Source organism: Antechinus flavipes, chromosome 4 (assembly GCF_016432865.1).
Source record: "Antechinus flavipes isolate AdamAnt ecotype Samford, QLD, Australia chromosome 4, AdamAnt_v2, whole genome shotgun sequence".
Taxonomy (NCBI): domain Eukaryota; kingdom Metazoa; phylum Chordata; class Mammalia; order Dasyuromorphia; family Dasyuridae; genus Antechinus; species Antechinus flavipes.
Window position 1 is genome coordinate 13,947,146 of NC_067401.1, and position 20,335 is coordinate 13,967,480.

The following is a 20,335-nucleotide window of genomic DNA, read 5'->3' on the forward strand; positions in this document are numbered from 1 at the left end:
TGACAGAACATCCAAAAAGTACAAGAAATATTCAAAGATAGCATGGGAAAGTGTGGTGGGAAGTAAGGCTGGAAAGAAAAAGTTGGGGCTCAATTGTGAAAGGTTTTGAAATACTAGGATATAGTGTTTGACTTTTTCTCTGAGGTTAGAATTTCTTTTTTAATGTATCATATTTGTATTTATTTTGTTAAACATTTCCAATTACATTTTTTCTTTGAATTTTTAGAGTTTGATTAGCATAGTAGCAAGAGAGCCCATCTCAGTGTGAGAAATTATTTTTTCCCAATTACATGTAAAAACAATTTTGACTTTTGTTTTTCAAAATTTTGAGTTCCAAATTCTCTTATTTCCTCCTATTTATTTTATTTTCTTTCTTTTTTTACCCTGTCCATTCTCAAATGGACTTCTGACTTTTACCTTCCTGAAACTGTTTTCCCTTCTATCAGTCCCCCATCTTCTCTTATCCCTTTCCCTTCCTACTTTTCTGTATGGTAACATAGATTTCTACACCCAATTGAATGTATCTATTACTTCCTATAAGAGACAATTCTGATGAGAGTGCTATGAGCTTCATGTACTCTTTTTCCTGCTTTCCCCAGTTTTCACTCCATAGTAAAATCTCTTTCAGGTCTTTTATGTAGGTCACATAACTTATTCCTTTCTAGTTCTCTCTCTTTTTCCAGTGCATTCTTCTTTCAAATTATATCCCAGCTTTCTATGTATATTCCTTCTAACTGTCCTAAAAATGTAGGCGTTACAAGCATCATTTTTCCCATGTAGGAATATAAACAGAATAACTTCATTGAATCCCTTATGATTTCTAATTCCTGTTTGACTTTTAAAATTTCTTTTGCAGCTTGTATTTGCAAGTCAAATTTTCTATTCAGCTCTGGTATTTTCAGCTTAGTTCTCTATTTCATTGGATATCCATTTTTCTCTTGAAGAGAATTATACTGGAAAGGTACTTCTTATTTGTAATCCTAGGTCTTTTTCCCTCCAAAATATCATATTCCAAGACTGCAATTCTTTAATTTAGAAGCTGCTAAATCCTGTGTTATCCTGATTGTAACTTTTTTTTAATATTCAAATTTTTAAAATTGCCTCCAGTATGTTCTCCTTGAACTGGGAAATCTGGAATTTGGTTCTTCCTGGGAGTTTTCATTTGGGGATCTCTTTAAAAAGATGATCAATAGGTTCTTAAAATGTTTATATTGCTCTCTGGTTCTAGAATATCAGGGCAGTTTTCCTTGATAATTTATTGAAAGCTAATACTTAGGTTCTTTTTTTGATCATGACTTTCAGGTAGTTCAATAATTCTTAAATTATCTCTACTGGATCTTTTTTCCAGGTCAGTTGTTTTTCCAGTGAGATATTTCATATTCTCTTTTATCTTTTCATTCTTTTGATTTTGTTTGATTGCTTCTTGATTTCTCACAAAGTCATTAGCTTCTACTTGCCCAATTCTAACTTTAAAGGGATTATTTCTGTCAATGAACTTTTGTACCTCCTTTTCCATTTGGCCAATTTTACTTTTTAAGGTGTTCTTTTCTTAAAACTGGATTTTTTTGTGCCTCTTTTACTATTTGACCTATTCTGTTTTATGGTGATTAGTTTCTTCAGTATTTTTTATGTCTCCTTTACCAAGCTGTTAACTCTTTTTTCCCTGACTTTCTTGTATCACTTTCATTTTTCTTCTGAATTTTCCCCCTATTTCTCTTATTTGATTTTAAAAATCCTTTTAAGTTCTTCTGTAGCTTGAGACTAATTCATATTTTTCTTCAAGGCTTTGGATGCAAGATTTTTACTTTATTGTCTTCTTCTGAGTGTGTGTTTTGATCTTCCTTGCCACCATAGTAAATTTCTATGATCAGAACTTTTTTCTGTTGTTTGCTCATTTCCAGCCAATTTTTTTTGACTTTTAATTTTATGCTTAAGTGGGTCTCTACTAACCAAGTGGAGGGGGCACTGTCTCAAGCTTCAAGTTTTTTGTGCACCTGTTTTCAAGGGTAATTCTTGGAACTGGTAGGTTTTTGGCTCTTCCAAAGTGATATGACCTAAGGAGAGGTATATTTACTACTTTCCTATACTGTACAAGGGTTTGTGACTATAAACACTCTTTTCAATCCTGGCTCCTGCTCCCCTGTGGCCACAAACTCTGCTGTGCATCTGGTATTCCTCCTCTCACTGGAACTAAGACTCAGGACTGTGAACCTGGGTATCAGGATCCAAGTAAAGGCAATAAACTAGAGTTCCATAAACTAGTATTCACAAAGGGTCTTCTATAAATTTCTTTCGGACCCATTTTCTGATCCCTTCACTCTCAGTGGGCTGAGAGGGCTAGAAACTGCCAGTGATTCAGTCACATGGAAGCTTGCTCCTGGTTTACTGGGGTCTGGTCTACTCTGGACTGAGCTCTCTCACCCTAGTGCAACAGACCATTCCTGCCAATCTTCTTAATTGCCTTGGGCTAGAAAATTGTTTCACTCCATCTTTTCGTGGGTTCTGCTGCTCTAAATTTTGTTAGTCATTATTTAGTTATTTGGAGATATTTGTGGAAGAGCTCAGGTAGATCCATGTCTTTCCTCTACATCTTGGTTCTGCTTTGGTTAGAGTTCTTAAAATAAGGACCATAAACTTGTTTCTTTTTAAATTTTGACATCTGTATTTCAACATCATAAGACTCTTTGGAAGCCTGTGTATTTTACGTATTTAAAAACACTGAGAAGAGATCGATAGACTTCACCAGATTGCCAAAGAGGTTGTGACAAAAATAAAAACTTAAGAAGCCCAGAGCTAAGCAATGAGAAGCACTCGAGGGGTGGCAGAGTGTGACTCAATAGCACTGTTTGGGGAAAATTAATAATTTACCAGGAGTTGGAATCCATGCTTCTAATGCTGCTGCTGCTTCTAAAACCATCAGAGCATATTATCAGAAAGCACTCTGATGGTCAACTAGCCATGAGATCATGGATTGTGGATTCACAGGTAGAAGGGGCCTGTGAGGTCACCTAATCCAATTCTCTCATTTTGTCAGTGAGGAAACTGAGGCTCAGAAATGTCAAATGACTTACCTTAGATCACTGGAAGATTCCTGAGTTCAAAACCAGTCTCAGACACTTACAAGCTGTGAGAACTTAGATAAGTAACCTAACTATCTGTCTCAGTTTTCTCAGATGTAAAATGGGGATAACAATAGTACCTATTTCCATAGTTGTCATGAGGATTAAGTGAGATAATATTTTGCAAAGTACTTTGCAAATCTTAAAGCAATATGGATATGCTGCAGTTATTATAATCATTGTATTATATGTAGAGCTTCACAAAACAGAGGACAAAAAGATGGTAAAATAGTGAAATACTAAATAAAGTTATATGAAAGAACAGAAAATAAGATCTGTAGAGATTTAGAAAAGGTGGAGATTAATATGGACTTAGATAGTGGGCATCCTGGGAGAGATGGGACTGAATGGCTATATGAAAGGTGCAAGATGGTTAGAAAGATATTGTAAAAGATTTGGAACTGGACAGCCCTTACAGTTCACTTATTACAGCTCCCATCCTTTACAGAGAAAAAAGCTGAAGCCCACAAAGCTTAAATCCAAATTATAGACTCATAAATCTAGAGCTGGGAGATACCTTAGAGACCTCCTCATTTTTACAGATCAGGAAACTGAGTTCCAGAGGGGAAGCTATTTGCTCAAGGCAACAGATAGACTTTCTCTGACACTAAATCCTGAGCCTTTTCCTGACATTTCCACTATCACCAGACTGCCTCCACCATTGGGTTTCCATAGAAATGAAGATCCACTACTCAAATATTCCAAGGAGAAAGTGCTCTCATTTATATTATTTTATTATTATTAATAATAATAATATGTAAATATTATATAATATTTGTATATTATCATATCCTGACAGGATAATTCTAGCAAAGCGGGCAAGCAGTACTGCTGGAAAGAGAACTTGCTTGGAGGACAGAAGTCCTGTCTTATCTTTACTGGTCATTGTGGGACCCCCTCAACCCCTCAGGTAAGTCTACGAGTCCCTCTGTGGTTTCTCCATTTGTGAGATGGGAGGCAAACCTTATTTTTCCAATTCCAGTCTCCTTGAACCGAGGCTGCTTGTTGGAGCATTGTTATTGGAAAGTTGGACATCTAGTCCAAGTGACGGCCGAGATGGTCTCTTTTGTCTGCTTTACCCCGGGTGCGCCCTCCAGCCACTCCTAGCTCCCACCTCCAGGAGGAGAGAGGTGGCCCCGAGTTGAAAAATTATTAAGCAAGGAGCAGTTCCAGATGAGCGCCAGCTCCACACCAGCCCCGAACGCCCCGAGGCCCCCACCTGTCACCGCTGGTTCCCACCCAGAGACCAACGTTGCCTCTGACAGCTCCCTGGCCCGTTTCTCCAGGCCTCAAGCACCAGGGACAGATCAAAGGCGGGATTCTGTCTTCAGCTCCATCCCTGTGGGCAGCTGGGCTGGGCTGGCTGCTTTGCGCAAAGGGCTCCACCCAGGTGTGTCTGCACAAAGGCAATTCATCTCTTCGAGAGAACATGAAATGAGGCCGTGGAAAAGGAACTGGCCCAGCACTCAGCCCAAGATCGGAGGGTTTGCTTTCGGCTTTGAATAGTTCTATCCTGGCCCCACGTGGTCATCTTCCACATGACCCAAGAGAGTAGATTACTCTGTTTCTGTGCCTTTACACAAGACTAATCAAATCTGTAACCCCACTGTGCCAGGAACACAGTAAGCACTTAATTAATGCTTATTGACTGAAGACACTGTTGTCAAGCTGAAATGACATCAGACCCCAGAACACTGCGGAACCTCTTGGCCTAGAGATCTATCCCTATTCACAGATTTTAGGACTGCGGATTTCCAGCTGGAAGGAACCTCAAAGGCCATCTAATCCAATTTTACAGCAGAGGAAACTGAGGTCCAGAAAGCTGTGGTTCATAGGATCAGAAATCTGAAGCTTTAAAGGAATTCAAAAACCATTGTGTCCAATCTCTATTACATAAAGGTTACTGACCCACATTAGGGGCCATCTAGTCCAATCTAATCCAACACAAGCACCCAAAGTAGCCTGGGATTTGAATTTGGGACCTGCCACTCTGAGATCTGTGATCTTTCCATTGAAGTGTGCAGTCAAACCCCACACTGAAGGCTCCTCAGAAAGCCCCAACATGGCGGCCCTCACCCTGTGAGACGCAGATCCGGGGGGAGGGTCTGAATCGGGGCAGAAGAAGGGACGAGCCATTGGTAGGGGGCCCCGAAGCTCCAGACACCTAATTTCTGAAAGCTGCCAAACGGCCCCAGCTATCTCATTAAGTGACTCAGTATAATAAATAAGTAAATGTCCAAGAGTGAATAAAGAATGTCTCACGCACCCATGGATTCCTATTTATCAAACATATGTAGATGCTGCTCCGATTAATAAAACATAAATTCACTTAAAAGCCTTGCTGAATTTATAGTAGTTCTGGATCACCCTCTGCTTTTTTGATCAACGCATCCTAATAGAACAACTATCGCCACGCTGAGATCTGTGAAATGTTTTGACATTAAAATGGGTCCGCGTTATCATCTCCATGCGATCGCTATTGGGGGGAAGGCACAGATGGGGTGGGGTGGAATTCTAGGATCTCGCGTTGGAAGGGACTCTGCCCATCTGGTCTAATCCCCCCATTGTACAGATGAGGAAACAGATTCAGATTTGTCAGGGAAATGGCAGAGAGGGCTTTGCATCCGGGCCTAATTCTCTTTCCCCAGAATCCCACTTAATTCTTTACAATAGCCGGGGACACGGCCCTTGCCATGACCTATCACTAAACCAGGGTCAACTTTACCTGGAGGCAAAAAGGATAAGGCCCCCTTGTCATTCCCTATTCCAGAGCTCCCCCATTAGATCTTCCATCACTGGATGGAAGATTCCATTAGATTACTTTCTATTATTAGATATTTATTTTTTGAGTGACTCATTTCACCATGGGAAACCATCCAGAAATTCTTGTCCCAACCAATCATTTAGTCAATGTCTGAAGTGTGCCCCGCTCTGGGAGGGCTCCGTGGGCCCACAGATGTAGCCCGAGCCTGGAGAAGCGTGGAGCGAGCTCCCCAAAGGGGAGAGGGTCACTTACTGTCAAAGTTCCGGAGCTGAGTGCTGAGCATCACCTGCACGGAGCGGCTGGTCTCCCGGAGGGCACCCTCCAACTCGCTGCGGCTCCTGTTGGCAAAGTTCTCCTCCATCTCACTGGTGCAGCACGTGTAGCCCTGTGGGCAGATCCTCAGGTGCTCGCCTGCAAGAAGGGAAAACGGAGGTGAGCACGGAGGCCGAACGGCTGGACGACCCGGAGGGGCAGCAGCCGAAGCAGTCTGTGGACAATGCTCCGACTGGTCGTCAACAAGGATTAGCACAGCGGCGACTGGGAATGGGGTGGTCACACCCCAAAGGGGAGATGGAGTTGGGGCGGGAGAGGGCTGCGGGGAGGGGCACAGAACCAGACACGGACACCCTGGAAGGGAGGAGCTGAGGAGCACTGGACTCTGAAGGCCTTGAAGACTCTCAGAGACCCTCAGAGGAGAGGCAAGAGCAGTTTGCTTGAACCATTCAATGAACTGAGATTGGTTAAAGAGACCTTGAACTGCTAAATACAGAGGAAAATAGGGGGAATATCTTTAATTTGGCCTAAAATACTAATAACCTTTGAGACCCCATCCTAAATTTCCTCCTCTGTCCATTCCTGTTGAGTGAATTGAGAATCATGTGTGAAGGTATTAGGAGATAAGGTTAAAGACTTTGAACTGCCAAATAGGGGGGAAAGTAGGGGGGCATGTCTTTACTTTGGTCTAAAACACTAACAAGCTTTGAGACCCCATCCTAAATTTCCTCCTATGTCCATTATTGAGAGAATCCCTCACCCGTTCCAAGTCTTGTGATTGTCTCATGTTGGAGGCAAGGAGAGAGATCACAAGAGCAAAGAGAAAAGGGAGACATTAGAGTACACAGAATTCAGAACACAGAGAAGTGGTGAGACTGGCGTGTTGTGTTCCAAACTTTTCCAGAGAATAAAGGCCTCCTATCCTATATGTTGGGTCCTGTTTCTCTGATCTGGAATATCCAAAATTGCAGCCAATGTGGAGGGGAAGGGCCATTTGACAGGTTACTATGACTTGATGGAAATAGAATAAAGTTCTGGATGTTGGGACCTTTGAGATCCTCTGGCCTAAGATTTTTATTCTGTCCATGGGGAAACTGAGGTGAAGAAGTAAGCTTGGAAACACAGACTTAGATTTGAATACAAGTGCCGATGCTAGCTACGTGACCTTCGGCAAATCACCACTTCAGTGGGACCCAGTTTCCACAAATGTAAAATTTGGGGTTGGATGAGCTGAATTTGAAGTTTCCTATCAGCTCTAAACCCCATGATCCTTAGATCTCAAAGCATCAACACCAGGAGGAAGAGCTACTTCATACCAGTCTTTCCACCAGTTTACATTGTTAGAGGTGACATTGCTCAGACTTTTCCTGGAAAATTACATTTTCTGGGCTCGTGGTACTTTATGGCACTTAGGCCGAAATTGGGGTTCCTATATGTGGGCACCTTGGACCGGGACAGGATGCTCTTGTTATGAAGAGGAATTGACGCTCTTGGTTCTGGTCCTTCAACGTGAACCTCACCTTACTGGGCCAGGCAGACCATGGCTGTACTGGAAGGCCTGGGATGCCCCAGGGGAAAAGGCAACAGAAACTCCCAAGCACCTGTCAAAGTGACGGCTGCTATGGGCCTTTCCCAGGAGGGGAATGTGAGCTCCAGAGAGCTCCAGAGAGCTCCTGAGCCCCTGAGGGACTGACCAGCCTATTCAGCAATGAGCCCACCGTGCTCCTTGATGCTTCCTCTCAGGGTGACATGAACCAGGGTCTAAAACTCACCAGCCCTGGTGGGCCCAGAACCAATGACATCACCAGGGAAGGTTGGAGCGATTGAGCTTCCTCTAGGGACTGGGCCTTGTAGAGAGAAAAGGCTCTGTCCGGGCCCTCTCCTTTCACATTCGCTCTCCCAGTGATTTCATTGTCTCCCATGGGTTCAATTATCACCTCTCTGCAGATGATTCTCACATCCGAGCAACACTGGATCATAAAAACGAGCTGGAAAGATCTTAGAGGCCACTGATTCCAAGCCCTCGTCTTACAGATTTTCCAGCCCCAATCTCTCCCCTGGACGTCAGAATGGCATCTCCAATGGACTGCTGGTCATTGATTTTCATCAGCAAGTCCGACTGAAGACATCGCCAATGGAACTCGCTGTCTTTCCTGTCAAAGTCACTTGCTTCTTCTCCAAAATTGTCTGTTTTGTTTATGATGTCACCGTCCTCCTAGTCACCCGAGTTCAAAAGCGCAGAATCACTTCCTCCTTTTTGCCTGATCTCCCTCAGATTGTCCCGTCCCGTTGACGTTACCTGCACAGACCCTTCCCGGCCCCGTACTGCCACCACTCAGCAGGTTCTCCTTGTCCCTCCCTTGAACCGTGGCATTTGTCTTCCTAACTGGCCTCCTTGCCTCCAGTCTCTCTCAGCAAACCTGTCCCCTCCGCCCCCTACTTCTTGTGCTCTTCCACTAAGGCAAAGGGGATTAATTTGGGGCCTGGGAGTTCTGAAGAATATTTTGAAAAAGTAATTCATTTCCTTTCTAATCTTGCAGTTTAATTTTATGCATTTAAAGGCATTTTTCTGAGATGGGGCGCCTAGATTTCACCCAAGAAGTGCACGACATAAAGAGAGTGATTGGGCACGGTCATCTAAGCGCCGCTTCCCCCATTTGAATGCAAGCTCTGTGAAGGCAGAGACCACGTCTTCACTTTAGTGTCCTGGCTGTTAATGCACTGTGAGCATTAGTCACTGCTCGTGGATTGTCTCACAGGGCTACTTTGGCTGCTGAGAGATGGGGACAGTGGGGACAAGGGGACTCCATTATATGATACTATTTCCCTGATCAAAACCCATTCACGTTGCCTGCAATGTCTACCTTGCCCACAACTTTCGCCTTGCCCACAACCTCCACTTTGCCTATAACCTCCGCCTTGCCTACAACCTCCATCCTGACCGTAACTTCTACCCTGTAACCTCCGCCTTGCCTACAACCTCCATATTTACTACAATGTCCATCTTGACCACAACCTCCACCTTGACCATAACCTCCATATTTACTACAATGTCTATCTTGACCACAACCTCCACCTTGACCATAACCTCCACCATGTAACCTCCACCTTGACCATAACCTCCATATTTACTACAATGTCCATCTTGACCACAACCTCCACCTTGACCATAACCTCCATATTTACTACAATGTCCATCTTGACCACAACCTCCACCTTGACCATAACCTCCACCATGTAACCTCCACCTTGACCATAACCTCCATATTTACTACAATGTCCATCTTGACCACAACCTCCACCTTGACCATAACCTCCACCATGTAACCTCCACCTTGACCATAACCTCCATATTTACTACAATGTCCATCTTGACCACAACCTCCACCTTGACCATAACCTCCACCATATAACCTCCACCTTGACCATAACCTCCATATTTACTACAATGTCCATCTTGACCACAACCTCCGCCTTGACCATAACCTCCACCATGCAACCTCCACCTTGACTATAACCTCCATATCTACTGCAATCTCTACACTGACTACGATTCCCACGTTGATTACAATTATCATAATTCCATAGCAAAGAATATGAAATCAGCCTGGTATTCAGAGCCATTTTGACAATTCTTTCATTTGACAATTGAGGAAACTGAGGCCCATGAAAGTAAAGCAACTCGTCCACAGTCACACAGGTAGTAAGTGGCAGAGTCGGGATTTGAACCCCAGGCCTCTGACTTGCCAGCTCTCACAGAAGGCAACAGAAAGGGACCGGCTCCTTCGAAATCTAGTTCTCGTTGCACTTTCACATGCTGTCTCTTTAGAGGTCTTACTTGTACACTTAATAGTGCTGACGTGAAATATTAATGTGACTATCATTTAATGCAAAAAAAGATTTTAAAGGGGAAAAAAGGACCAGGCACTATTCCTTCTCCAAGAAAACTGAGGGGTGCCTAGGCTCAGGCCCAAGAGGCTTCGAAACCCCTAACCAAGGTCAGAATCGAGGACCCCTGTCCCTAGTCCTCCCCACCCACCCATGTGTTGGACCTGCCACATGCATCCTATTTATACCCTGGCAGAGGCGCTACCTAACTAGGTGATGGGCCAATTACTGGGGGCTGCTTGTTGTTTCCAGTTCATCGTCCCATGGGCCACCAAAGGTCCCAACTGTGTGAGAGTTACTGCCCTGTCCCCAGCAGCCCCCAGTTGTCGAGCAGGATGAAGAGCAAGGTAATGGTCAAGCAGGAGTCACGCTCGGAGTGGGCTCAGCACTGAGACTTAGTCACTGTCTTCCCCATTAACTCTCATTCCAGGGAACAGCAGAGGAGGGAAGGCCCTTCCAATGGCGCCCCAAAGAGGCATTTCAGGTCCGAATTTGGCAGGAGCAGCCCTCACTGGAGGAGTGGCAGGTATTTTAGTGGTAAAAACATGCTAAAAATGAAAAAGGCAGCTGGGGAGGCTCTTCTGGTCCTATTAATTCCACTTGCCTCCATTGAGATCCAATGAGCTATTCATCTGAAAGATGCTTCACAGGGACAACTTGGAGACCACAGCGGTGGATGAGCTTAGGGGAGGAGGGAGGAAGAGGAGAAGTAATGAAAGAGGGGAGAGGGAGGGAAAAGGGAGAGGGGCCCTGTGCTCATGGGCTTGGTCATCTCCCTGGATTGCCAAATCCCTTCATCTGGGAAATGGGGACAATAATATATGCAATGGATTTACTGTGAAAACCAGAGAGTCATTGAATCATTCGTTCATTGAAACAATCACTGGGCACTGGAGCATCCAAGGTTGGCAGGGAAGGGGACATACAGAGATGAATAAGTGGGACCTATCCTCTCTACTCTCAAAGTAGGGGGTTGGGGAATAAGCCATGTATGCCTTTACCCATGATTACAAGAGGAAGGGAGTTGGGTACCAAAGTAAGCCAACTTCTGTCTGGGGGCTAGGAGTGAAGAATCAGGCTGTTGCCATCTCCGCCATGCTTAATGAACCCTTGTTCAGCTGCTGATTGGTGAACGCTCGCATAGGTATCAGTTTTAGGCAAGATTTTCCTTCACAATAATGTAAGCATTTAGGACACCCCCCCCCCCCACCTCCCACCCCGGCCACTTTACAGGTGAGGAAAGTGAAGTGCGCCCTCTCTTCCCGACTTCCCCCACTCTCTGGGTCCCATCCCATAGACATCAGGGATTGGCAGGTCAGAACCAGGGAGGTGGGATAGTGAAAGGTGGAGCTGGAGATTAAAAAGGAACGACCCCAAACACAAAGGAGAGGTCCTAGGGAGTACAGGGAAATCTGCTATTTGCACAAATAGAAGACAATTTGCAAATGAATCAATATTCATTTAAGCAAATAACAGAGCGGGAGGACCTGGGGAAAGGGGAAGGCTATTTGCCTAACTAGACAAAAAACCAAAAAAGGAAAAGAACTAAGGTATGAAAGTCTTCCCAAGTACAAAACTGGGGATAAATACTCTACTTAGATTAAGAAAATCATTCCCATAAGCACAGGATGAAGGAGCAGGATGCAGAAAGACTAGCTCAACAATAGTCTCTGAGGAAAAACAAAACAAAACAAAAAAACCCTAATGGACCACAAGAAGATGGTGTTGATCCAAGAGTCCACAGCACAGAAAGAGGTCATCCCATGGTCCCCTGCATTGGTCACACCACGTCTGGAGTGTTTTATGCAGTTCTACATGACAAATTTTGAGAGCAACATTTCCAAATCAGAATAAAACTTCCCATGGGACTCTGGGTAAAGCATTTACCCTGTCTGACCCCCAATTTCTTCATCAGTACAATGACAGTTTGTGAGGTCACGGGATTCATTTAGTGTCAGCTTAGAGATAGGAAGATCCTTCCCTAAGGTCTCCCGGGCAGTAAGGATGACTCTAGAGCTATGTCTGTGCCTCAGTTTCCCCATCTGTCAAAGGAGGGGCTGAGTTAGCTGGCCTCTGAAGCCCCTTCCGGCTCTACATCTGTGATTCTATGATCAAAAATGCACCAAGGCAAGAAGATTAGAAGAACCCTGGCTTGTGTGGTCAATTTCCCAGTAAGCTTGGCAAGTTCAGACCCTTAATTCCTCACCCTGGGGCCACAGAGCTCGAGTGGGCTACACATTAGCTCCGGAGGGAGACTGAATTCAGCCTTTACAGCTCACTGGGATTCCAACCCTAAAGCAGGAAAATATCTTCCCAAACAGATGGTCTGTAAAAACAAAGCAAACATCCCTGTGGGCTAATGAGTGAAAAATACCCTGTTGGAAACTGTACCATTTTAATCCTTCCTTCCATTCTTCCTCCCTTCCTTCCTCCCTCCTTTCCTTTCCTTCCTTCCTTCCTCCCTCCCTTCTTCCCTGTCTCTCTTCCTTCTCTCCTTCCCTCACTCCCTTTCTTCTCTCCTTCCCTCACTTCCTTCCTCCTTTCCTTCCTCCCTTCTTCCCTTCCTGTGTCTGTCTCTCTCATTCACTCTCCCTTTTCCTTTCCCTCTCCCTCTCTTCCTCCCTTCTTTCTTTCCCCCTCCTTTCTTTTTCTCTTCTCTCTTTTGAACTGGACTTTTGATTTAATTAATACAGGGAACTCTCACTGAAGAAATGCCCTCTATCAGTGTAGATGGGCACTATAGCTTTGAATGGGCTCACTCTGGGGACGTATTAGTCTAGTCTCAAAGAGTTGCTCTAGAAGTTAGCTGGTTACACGATAGATAAAACGCTGAGTCCAGAGTCAGGACAATCTAAATTCAAATTTTGCCTCAGATACTTCCTAGCTATGTGACCCTGGCTAGGTCACTTAATTTGTTTGCTTTAGTTTTCTCCTCCATAAAATGGGTATAATAATAGCACCTACCTCCTGATATTGTGAGGATCTAATGAGATAAAAGTTATAAAAAGCTTAGCAGAATGCCTGGCTCATAGAAAGGACATATAAATGCTTGTTGAATGCAGGCATTTCCTGCAGGCAGAACAGGCAGCTGCCTACAATATAACAAGATTTCAGGGGCCTTGGGGTAGCTCTACTGATGTTGGAGAAACTAAAGTTTAAATTTTTAAGCTTAAGATTTTATACCAATTCCCTAAGAGGCAAGTTGTCTGACCTTAGGTTCTTCTTTCAGATGGAGAGGAAATTAGATGGTAAAGTAGATAATCAGGAGGGCCTGAGTTCAAATCCAGCCTCAGATATTTACTAGCTTTGTGGACCTCCTCCCACCCAAGACACTTAAAATCTGTCTTCCTTAGTTTCCTCATCTGTAAAATGGAAATAATAATAATAGCAGTTCCCAGGGTTGTCATGAAGATCCGATGAGCTAATATTTGTAAAGTCTTATAAAAACCTTAAAGCTCTAGTCACATGCTAACAATTGTTATTGTGGATTTATTATTGACCTAGAGCCAGGAACAGCCAAGGTGGCTGAGAACAATGAGGAACAAGGGCTCAGTTCCAACCCAAGTGGCCATCCTGATTTGACTCATTCCGATTGGTGTATTCCTGGGTTCCCTAAGGGCAGGAGTGGGAGAGGGCGTCCTGCCTGGAGCTGGACAGCTCTAAATGGCTTTTAGGTTTACTCGGGCCTATAAAAGGAGCCTAAACCACAGCCCCGCTGTTCAAATTAGCCTGCAGTTCTGGCAGAGCTGTCCAGGTCCTGATTGGCTCTCACATGCACCGTCATCCCTCAAAGCCAGGACAAAAGGAAAGGGGGAATCTCTCCTCACTGGAGAGATTAATTCAATTTCCTCTAGCTCATTTTACACATGGGGAAACTGAGGCAGACAGGGATCAATAAATTAGAACTGGGCAAGTTTCCCGTGAGAGCGAGCCCCGTTCTCTCTTCCTTCAATCCCAAATGGACCGATACACCCCCAGAATGAGCCCAGATAAAGTTCTGCCAGCCTCTGCCATCGGCCATCTGGATTGATGAAGGATCCGAGGCAAATTTTTATAGAAAGGAGTGGGAGGGAGTCCAAAAATGCTGAGAAAAGGAAGAGGGGCAGGAAAGTTAATCAATCAACAAGCATTTATTAGGTGCTTGGTAATTTGCTGGGCGGCCTCTCTCTTAGCCTTAGCTCCTTCTTTTCTCAAAACCCTTTATTGAGAGGTGGGAGGTCACGGGTACAGAATGCTCCCCACACTGCCAGACCTGGGCAGATCTGATGGCCTGACTTGGCTGTTTTTCTTTATTAAACAAAAGGGTCTCCGAGTAGGCAGCCTGAGGAGGAGGATATTCCAAAAGGACTGCAATGTAAAAAATAAAAAATAAGTAAAATAGCAATTTAGCACACAAAGAAATACAGGAATGAAACTAGCTAACCTCAAAGGCTCCTTCCGGTCCTGATGTTCTAGGACTACTTCCTGGGTTCACTCAATTGGACTCTGAGTAAGATTATTTATTACTGTGAGTTAGAGATTCTTAGGATTCTGGAATAGTTGGAGGTCAGTTAGTCCACCCCCTTATTTTACAGATGAGGAAACTGAGGCTCAGTGAAGTAAACTGACTTGCCCATGGCCACACAGCTAGTGTCTGAAGTAGAGACACGGACACAGGTCCTCCTGATTCTGAGCCCCTTGCTGTGATTGGGGGCCATTCATGTCCACAGTGTGACTCTACACCCCCCCAAACCGGAAAGAAACAAAGTCCCTGCCCCCACCTCTATGATCAGCCTAGGTACAAACCCGTCCGATTCCCAGATGTGCATCTGACTCCAGGACTAATGAGAGTTGTTCCGGATTTCGGAGCGAAGCCGGGATGTGTGGGCGTGTTCTACAGAACAACAACACTATTTTGGTCCCTAATAACAGGCTAATTCTGCTCCCGCGTGGTGGGGCTTCTGAACATTAAAGAATAGACCAGTAATTATTTTCCATATGGATTCTGCCTCTCTTTGCATGACACAAGCCACCCACAACATCCATCTCTGACCCCAACGAGAGGGGTCCTGAATAAATTAGCCATTCTTTACTCAGGCACCTCCGGGCCTTCTAAGTGAATGGTCTTGAGTTTGGGTTCCCTCTCTCATTAGCTTTCTGTCCCTGAACTGAGTGGGTACACAGTAGGGGCTTAATAAATGCTTATTGATTAATTGGAAACTTTCCCTTTTCCAGTATTCTCAGGGTATTTCATTCAATAAGGTTCAATAAGCATTCATTAAGTACCCACTATGTATGAAGCATGAGGGATAGTACTCCAAAACCATCGTTTTATGAGAAAAGAGAGGCTAGGTAGCTCATCCCACAGAGGTGGGGATCTGAGGCAGGATTTGAATCCGGGACTTTCTGAACTACAGAGCCACTGATGGGTTCAATACTTTTAATCATGGAATTCCCTTCTGGCTTTTCAAATTCCACTGGGTCCAAAATGTGTGTGAGGGAAAAAAAGCTTGTTTGTACACACACACACACACACACACACACACATACAGACACACACACACACACACACTTTTTGGTTTAAAGTTGTAATTTCATCAATATATGGGACTTTCAATATGGAAAATACTTCCGCGGATACAGACAGGTAACTGGCCTGTGATTTAGTCTTAAAGACTAAATGATTATTAGCACTTATTCATAATATATATATATAATATACATATAGTATATATCAAAGAGAAATGGGCAGGCTGAGCCAATATAATAAAAAATGGCATTACCTAAGTTAATTTACTTATTTAGACCATACCACTCAAATGACCAATAGATTAATTACTTCATGGAACTAGAAAAAAAATAATAACAAAATTTCCATGGAAGAACAGAAGGTCAAAAATCCATAGGGAACTGTGTCAGAGATAGGGTGTCCTCTGCGGGGCCAGGCGGTTTTTCTCTTCCGTGTGTGTGGGCACAGCTAGGTGGCACCCTAAGGCATAGAGGGCCAGGTCTGGAGAGCCTCGTCTTCCAGAATTCAGATCCGGCACTCATCAGCTGAGAGACTTAGAACGAGTCATTTTACTCTGCCCCAGTTTCCTCACGTGTAAAATGAGCCAGAGGAGGAAATGGCCGGCCACTCCAGTATCTGCCAGGAAACCCCCAGATGGGGTCATGAGAAGTTGGAGGTGGCTGGAAAACGAGTGAGCCCGCAGCTAATCTTGTCCCAACCTGTGATTTCATTGATGTGGTTCGCTCCCTTATGGGAACATTTCCCAGAGAAAGCTCTATAAGTGAGGGCATTTTTTTTGTCTCCTAGCATCTCGCACAATGCTTTACACATAGTAGTCACTCGATAAATGTTTGCCGAACTGTTCGAAGGAAATGTTTGTTGACAGGGATTAAGCCGCCATCGAGCTAACATCCACCGGGGTCTCTCTGCTCTCCCTGTCCAAATAAATCTCCTTGCCCGACTCCCTGCATCACTCTAAGAGGCTTGTTGTCCAGCTGCTTCCATTAGTACTCCAAGGAGCCTTTGAATGACCTTTGAGTGCCTAAGGACACAGTGATACTTTGGGTGGGAAAAACATGAGGCAGCAGAAGGAGGCCTGAGCATTCAGGGGTCCTGAAGCTTAGCGGCTTACCCTCCGTGTGACCTACAGGAAGTAATCTTGCTTTTCCGACCTCTGACAGAAGGGACATGGCCTCTCAAGTCCCTTCCAATTCTAAAAGCTCAATGACCTATGGCCTCTCTGTGGCCATAAAAAAGGGGATTGGGCTATAAGGTGTGTGAGGTGCCTCGATGGATGAATCTCTGTATGTAATTACCCGTAAGTATAATTGTGATGTTCTCAGGTTCTGGGGGACTCCCAGCTCTTTGTGTTTTCCACTGGGATTCTGGAGGTACCACATCCCCAACTGGATCATGTGGAGAAATGGCTTTGAGGAAGAAAGGAGTGTTCCCAGGGAGAGAAATTCTATCTTTTTTTTTCCTGAGGCAACTGGGGTTAAGTGACTTGCCCAGGGTCACCCAGCTAGAAAGTATTAAGAGTCTGAGACCAGATTTGAACTCAGGTCCTCCTGACTTCAGGGCTGGTGGATAAATTCTATCTTTAAAGGTAGGTGTTTGTGCCAAAAGACATGTCAACAAAAAAGTGCATGCGTGTGTGTGTGTGTGTGTGTGTGTGTGTGTGTAGCTAGGAGGTAGTCTGACATCTACATGTCACTTCCCCCTGTTGCCTCAATTTCCCCATCTGTCAAATGAGCTGGAGAAGTAAATGGCCGATAACTTCAGTATCTTGTTCAAGAAAAATCACAAATGGGATCACGAAGAGTGAGACACAACTCGGCACAACAACACATTAAGAAACAGAGGGATGGTAGATCAGGACAGGCTTGGCTTCCCCAAGGAAGCAGCATTTGAACCGAGCCCCGATGAGAAGTGGGGGTCCCTTTACCGCAGGAAAAAGCTTGGTCCCATTCCAGAGGTTCTTATCGGCAAACACAGTTTGTGTAGCAAAGATGAGCCGTGAGCCCAGGGTGATCATAACGCGTCTGCCTGACTCAAGAGCCCGGGAGTGAGGAGAACCTTTTTAGTAACCGGAATAAAAATAACGCCTCCCCAAGGAGGGCCTGCATTAATTATAAACCTAAGCAGGGTTTTTTTCAACACCTGCCATGCTGCATTTCATCATGAGGGTGACTCATGGGCACCTTTCCTTGAAAGTGTCACCCACTCAAGGGCCTCGTGCGCTGCCGGCCCCCTCCCGCCCACCTCTGGGACCACCTTTGGTAGCTGTCCAAGCCCATAGGACGACGGACCTGGAGTTGGAAAGGAGCCCTCTAATCCGGCTCTGCCATTTTACTGATGAGGAAACTGAGGCACACAGAATGTGGTGTCTTGCCTAAGGTTATACAAGCATATGTTTATAGGATGTCACAGTTATAGCTGAAAGTGATCTGAAAAGTCACTGAATCCATCTCCCTTATTTTATGAGGGAAGTTGGAGAAAGCTACTTGATTTGCCCAAGACCACAGGATACATGTGAGGTAGGATCTGAACTGAGGTCCCGTGACTCCCAAGTCCGTGTTATTTCTACCACACCCTGCTGCTTCTTTTGAGGGCCACTGAATCATTGGGTGACCTTGGACAAGGGGCCGTCCTTCTCCAGAACCCTGTTCCCACCACTCACCAATAAGTCCTCTCTATTTCCCCTTTATAAAATGAAGTATCATGGGATCTGAATTTGGACTCAGAGTAGGAAGGAACCAGGCAGAACTGACCCCAAATCTGCTCTCCAATATCCTTGACCAGTGGTCATCTTGTGTCCTAGTGAAGACCTCACAGAGGGGAAACCTACTCCCTCTGAGGTAGCCCCATTCCACTGCTCTAAACGGTGGTACATTAGGACAATTATTCCTTCTGGGGCCAGAGGACATGGGTTCAAATCCTTCCCCTGCCCCTTTTCCTACCTATATAGACCTTCACCAATAACTTTACCTCTTTGGACCGCAGTAAAATGAGGGGATCAGACTAGATGGAGTCGAGGTCCTTTTTACTTCTACCCTATGACTCCATAAAGACTTCCAAGAGGAAGGGCCACTCAAGCTGACCCCCTCATGACTTTATTACTTTGGCACTGGGAATTAAAAAGATTTCAAAGTACAGAGAAGGTAAGGGTCTGAATGAAGTGGGATGTCATGAGCAAAGGGAAGCAATCATAGCATAGCGAGGGGCAGTAAGGAGGCTGCTCAGTAAGGAGGGCGTGATCCATGAAGTAAGACTCTACAGGCAGCTCGGGACCAGACTGTAGAAGGCCTTGATCCCTGGGCTGGGAAATCTGGACTTTATCAATTGATAATGAGAAGCCACTGAAGGTGATGAAAGGGGATTATGGGAAGCTTAAAATACTTAAATCTCTATCACCTTTGACCATGTGATGCTTCAAGTAGGTGTGGACACTTTTAAAATGTAAATCCAATATAGGCATATGTATTTATATAATTATCCCACTGCCTAAGAAGAATCAGATCAAAAAGAAAAAAAAAGGAGAAAGAAAATAAAATTCAAGCAAACAACAAGAAAAGAAGTAAAAATGCTATGTTGTGATCCACACTCAGTTCCCATAGTCCTCTCTCTGGGTGTAGATGGTTCTCATCATCACAAGATTATTGGAACTGGCCGGAATCGTCTCTTTGATGAGAAGAACCATTGATGAACGTATAATTTTGCCACTGCCGTATACAATGAAATCCTGGTCCTGCTCATTTCCCTCAGCATCAGTTCGTGTAAGTCTCTCCAGGCTTCTCTGAAATCATCCTATCGATCATTTCTTACAGAACAATAATATTCCATAACATTCATACGCCATAACTTAGCCATTCCCCAACTGAGGGGCAAACACTCCGTTTCCTGTTTCTTACCACTACAAAAAGGGCACTTCTGAAATCGTGTGCCTCCCTCAAGCACCTCCCCTGGCAAACTCCCAGGTGCCATCATTGAAAAAGCCCTGGATGCAGAGTCAAGAGAAGCAGGCTGGCTACATGACTGTGGGCAGAACATTCAAACTCTTTGAGTCTTGATTTTTTTTTAGCTGTAAAATACATCCAGGATGTGTGACTGACTTCATGTGAGGATTTCCAAGCACTGTCACCATAGACTATTGTTGGAAGTGCAGGGATATTAAATGATTTATTCCCAGTCACACAGCTGCTAAATGTCAGAGGTCAAATCTGAACTGAGGTTATCCTGATTCCAAGCCCAGCATGCTTAACGACTACTCCACATGTTCTCCCGTCTGAAAAATAGGGGAACAATAACGTGATCCTTCGCTCACAGGCTGCTGTGATATGTCAACCACAAAGTAAATAGTGAGCGATTGTATTTTTAATACTTAAAATACTGCATAAATGTTTGAGTCATTGTAATCACCGTCACCCTCATTCTCACTGCCATCATCATGGCCATGACCATCACTGCCATCATTACCGTCGTCATCATGTCCCTGGTCCCCTTTAGAATGGAAGAGTAGTTTGGTGAACTCTTACCCCAAGCTCTGAGGGGCAGACTGGATGAACTGAGCTTCCTAGAAGGTGAGCTCCACAAGTACAGGAAATGTTTTGTTTTTGCATTGCCAGAACCCAGCACGGTGCTCAACAGTGCCTAATGAACGCTTGCTAGAGTCCATATTTGTTAAGAGGCTCACGGGCATCCTGAAATCAAAGTTCAATCAGAGAACACGAAAGCAACATCTAAAAAACATAAAGCCAACATAATGCGAGTCTAAATAATAAGTTTTTCAAAACGTAAAATGAA

The 20,335-nt window shown here is 44.5% G+C and overlaps 1 protein-coding gene across 1 annotated transcript in view; it reads right to left on the minus strand.

Annotated features, from left to right (window-relative positions):
- The window catches only part of GPC1 (glypican 1), a 145,935-nt gene that overhangs the window by 50,623 nt on the left and 74,977 nt on the right, over positions 1–20,335 (minus strand). Inside the window, exon 2 of the mRNA XM_051991853.1 lies at positions 6,136–6,294. Within this exon, the coding sequence (XP_051847813.1) occupies positions 6,136–6,294 (159 nt within the window). The remainder of the gene's footprint in view (positions 1–6,135; positions 6,295–20,335) is intronic.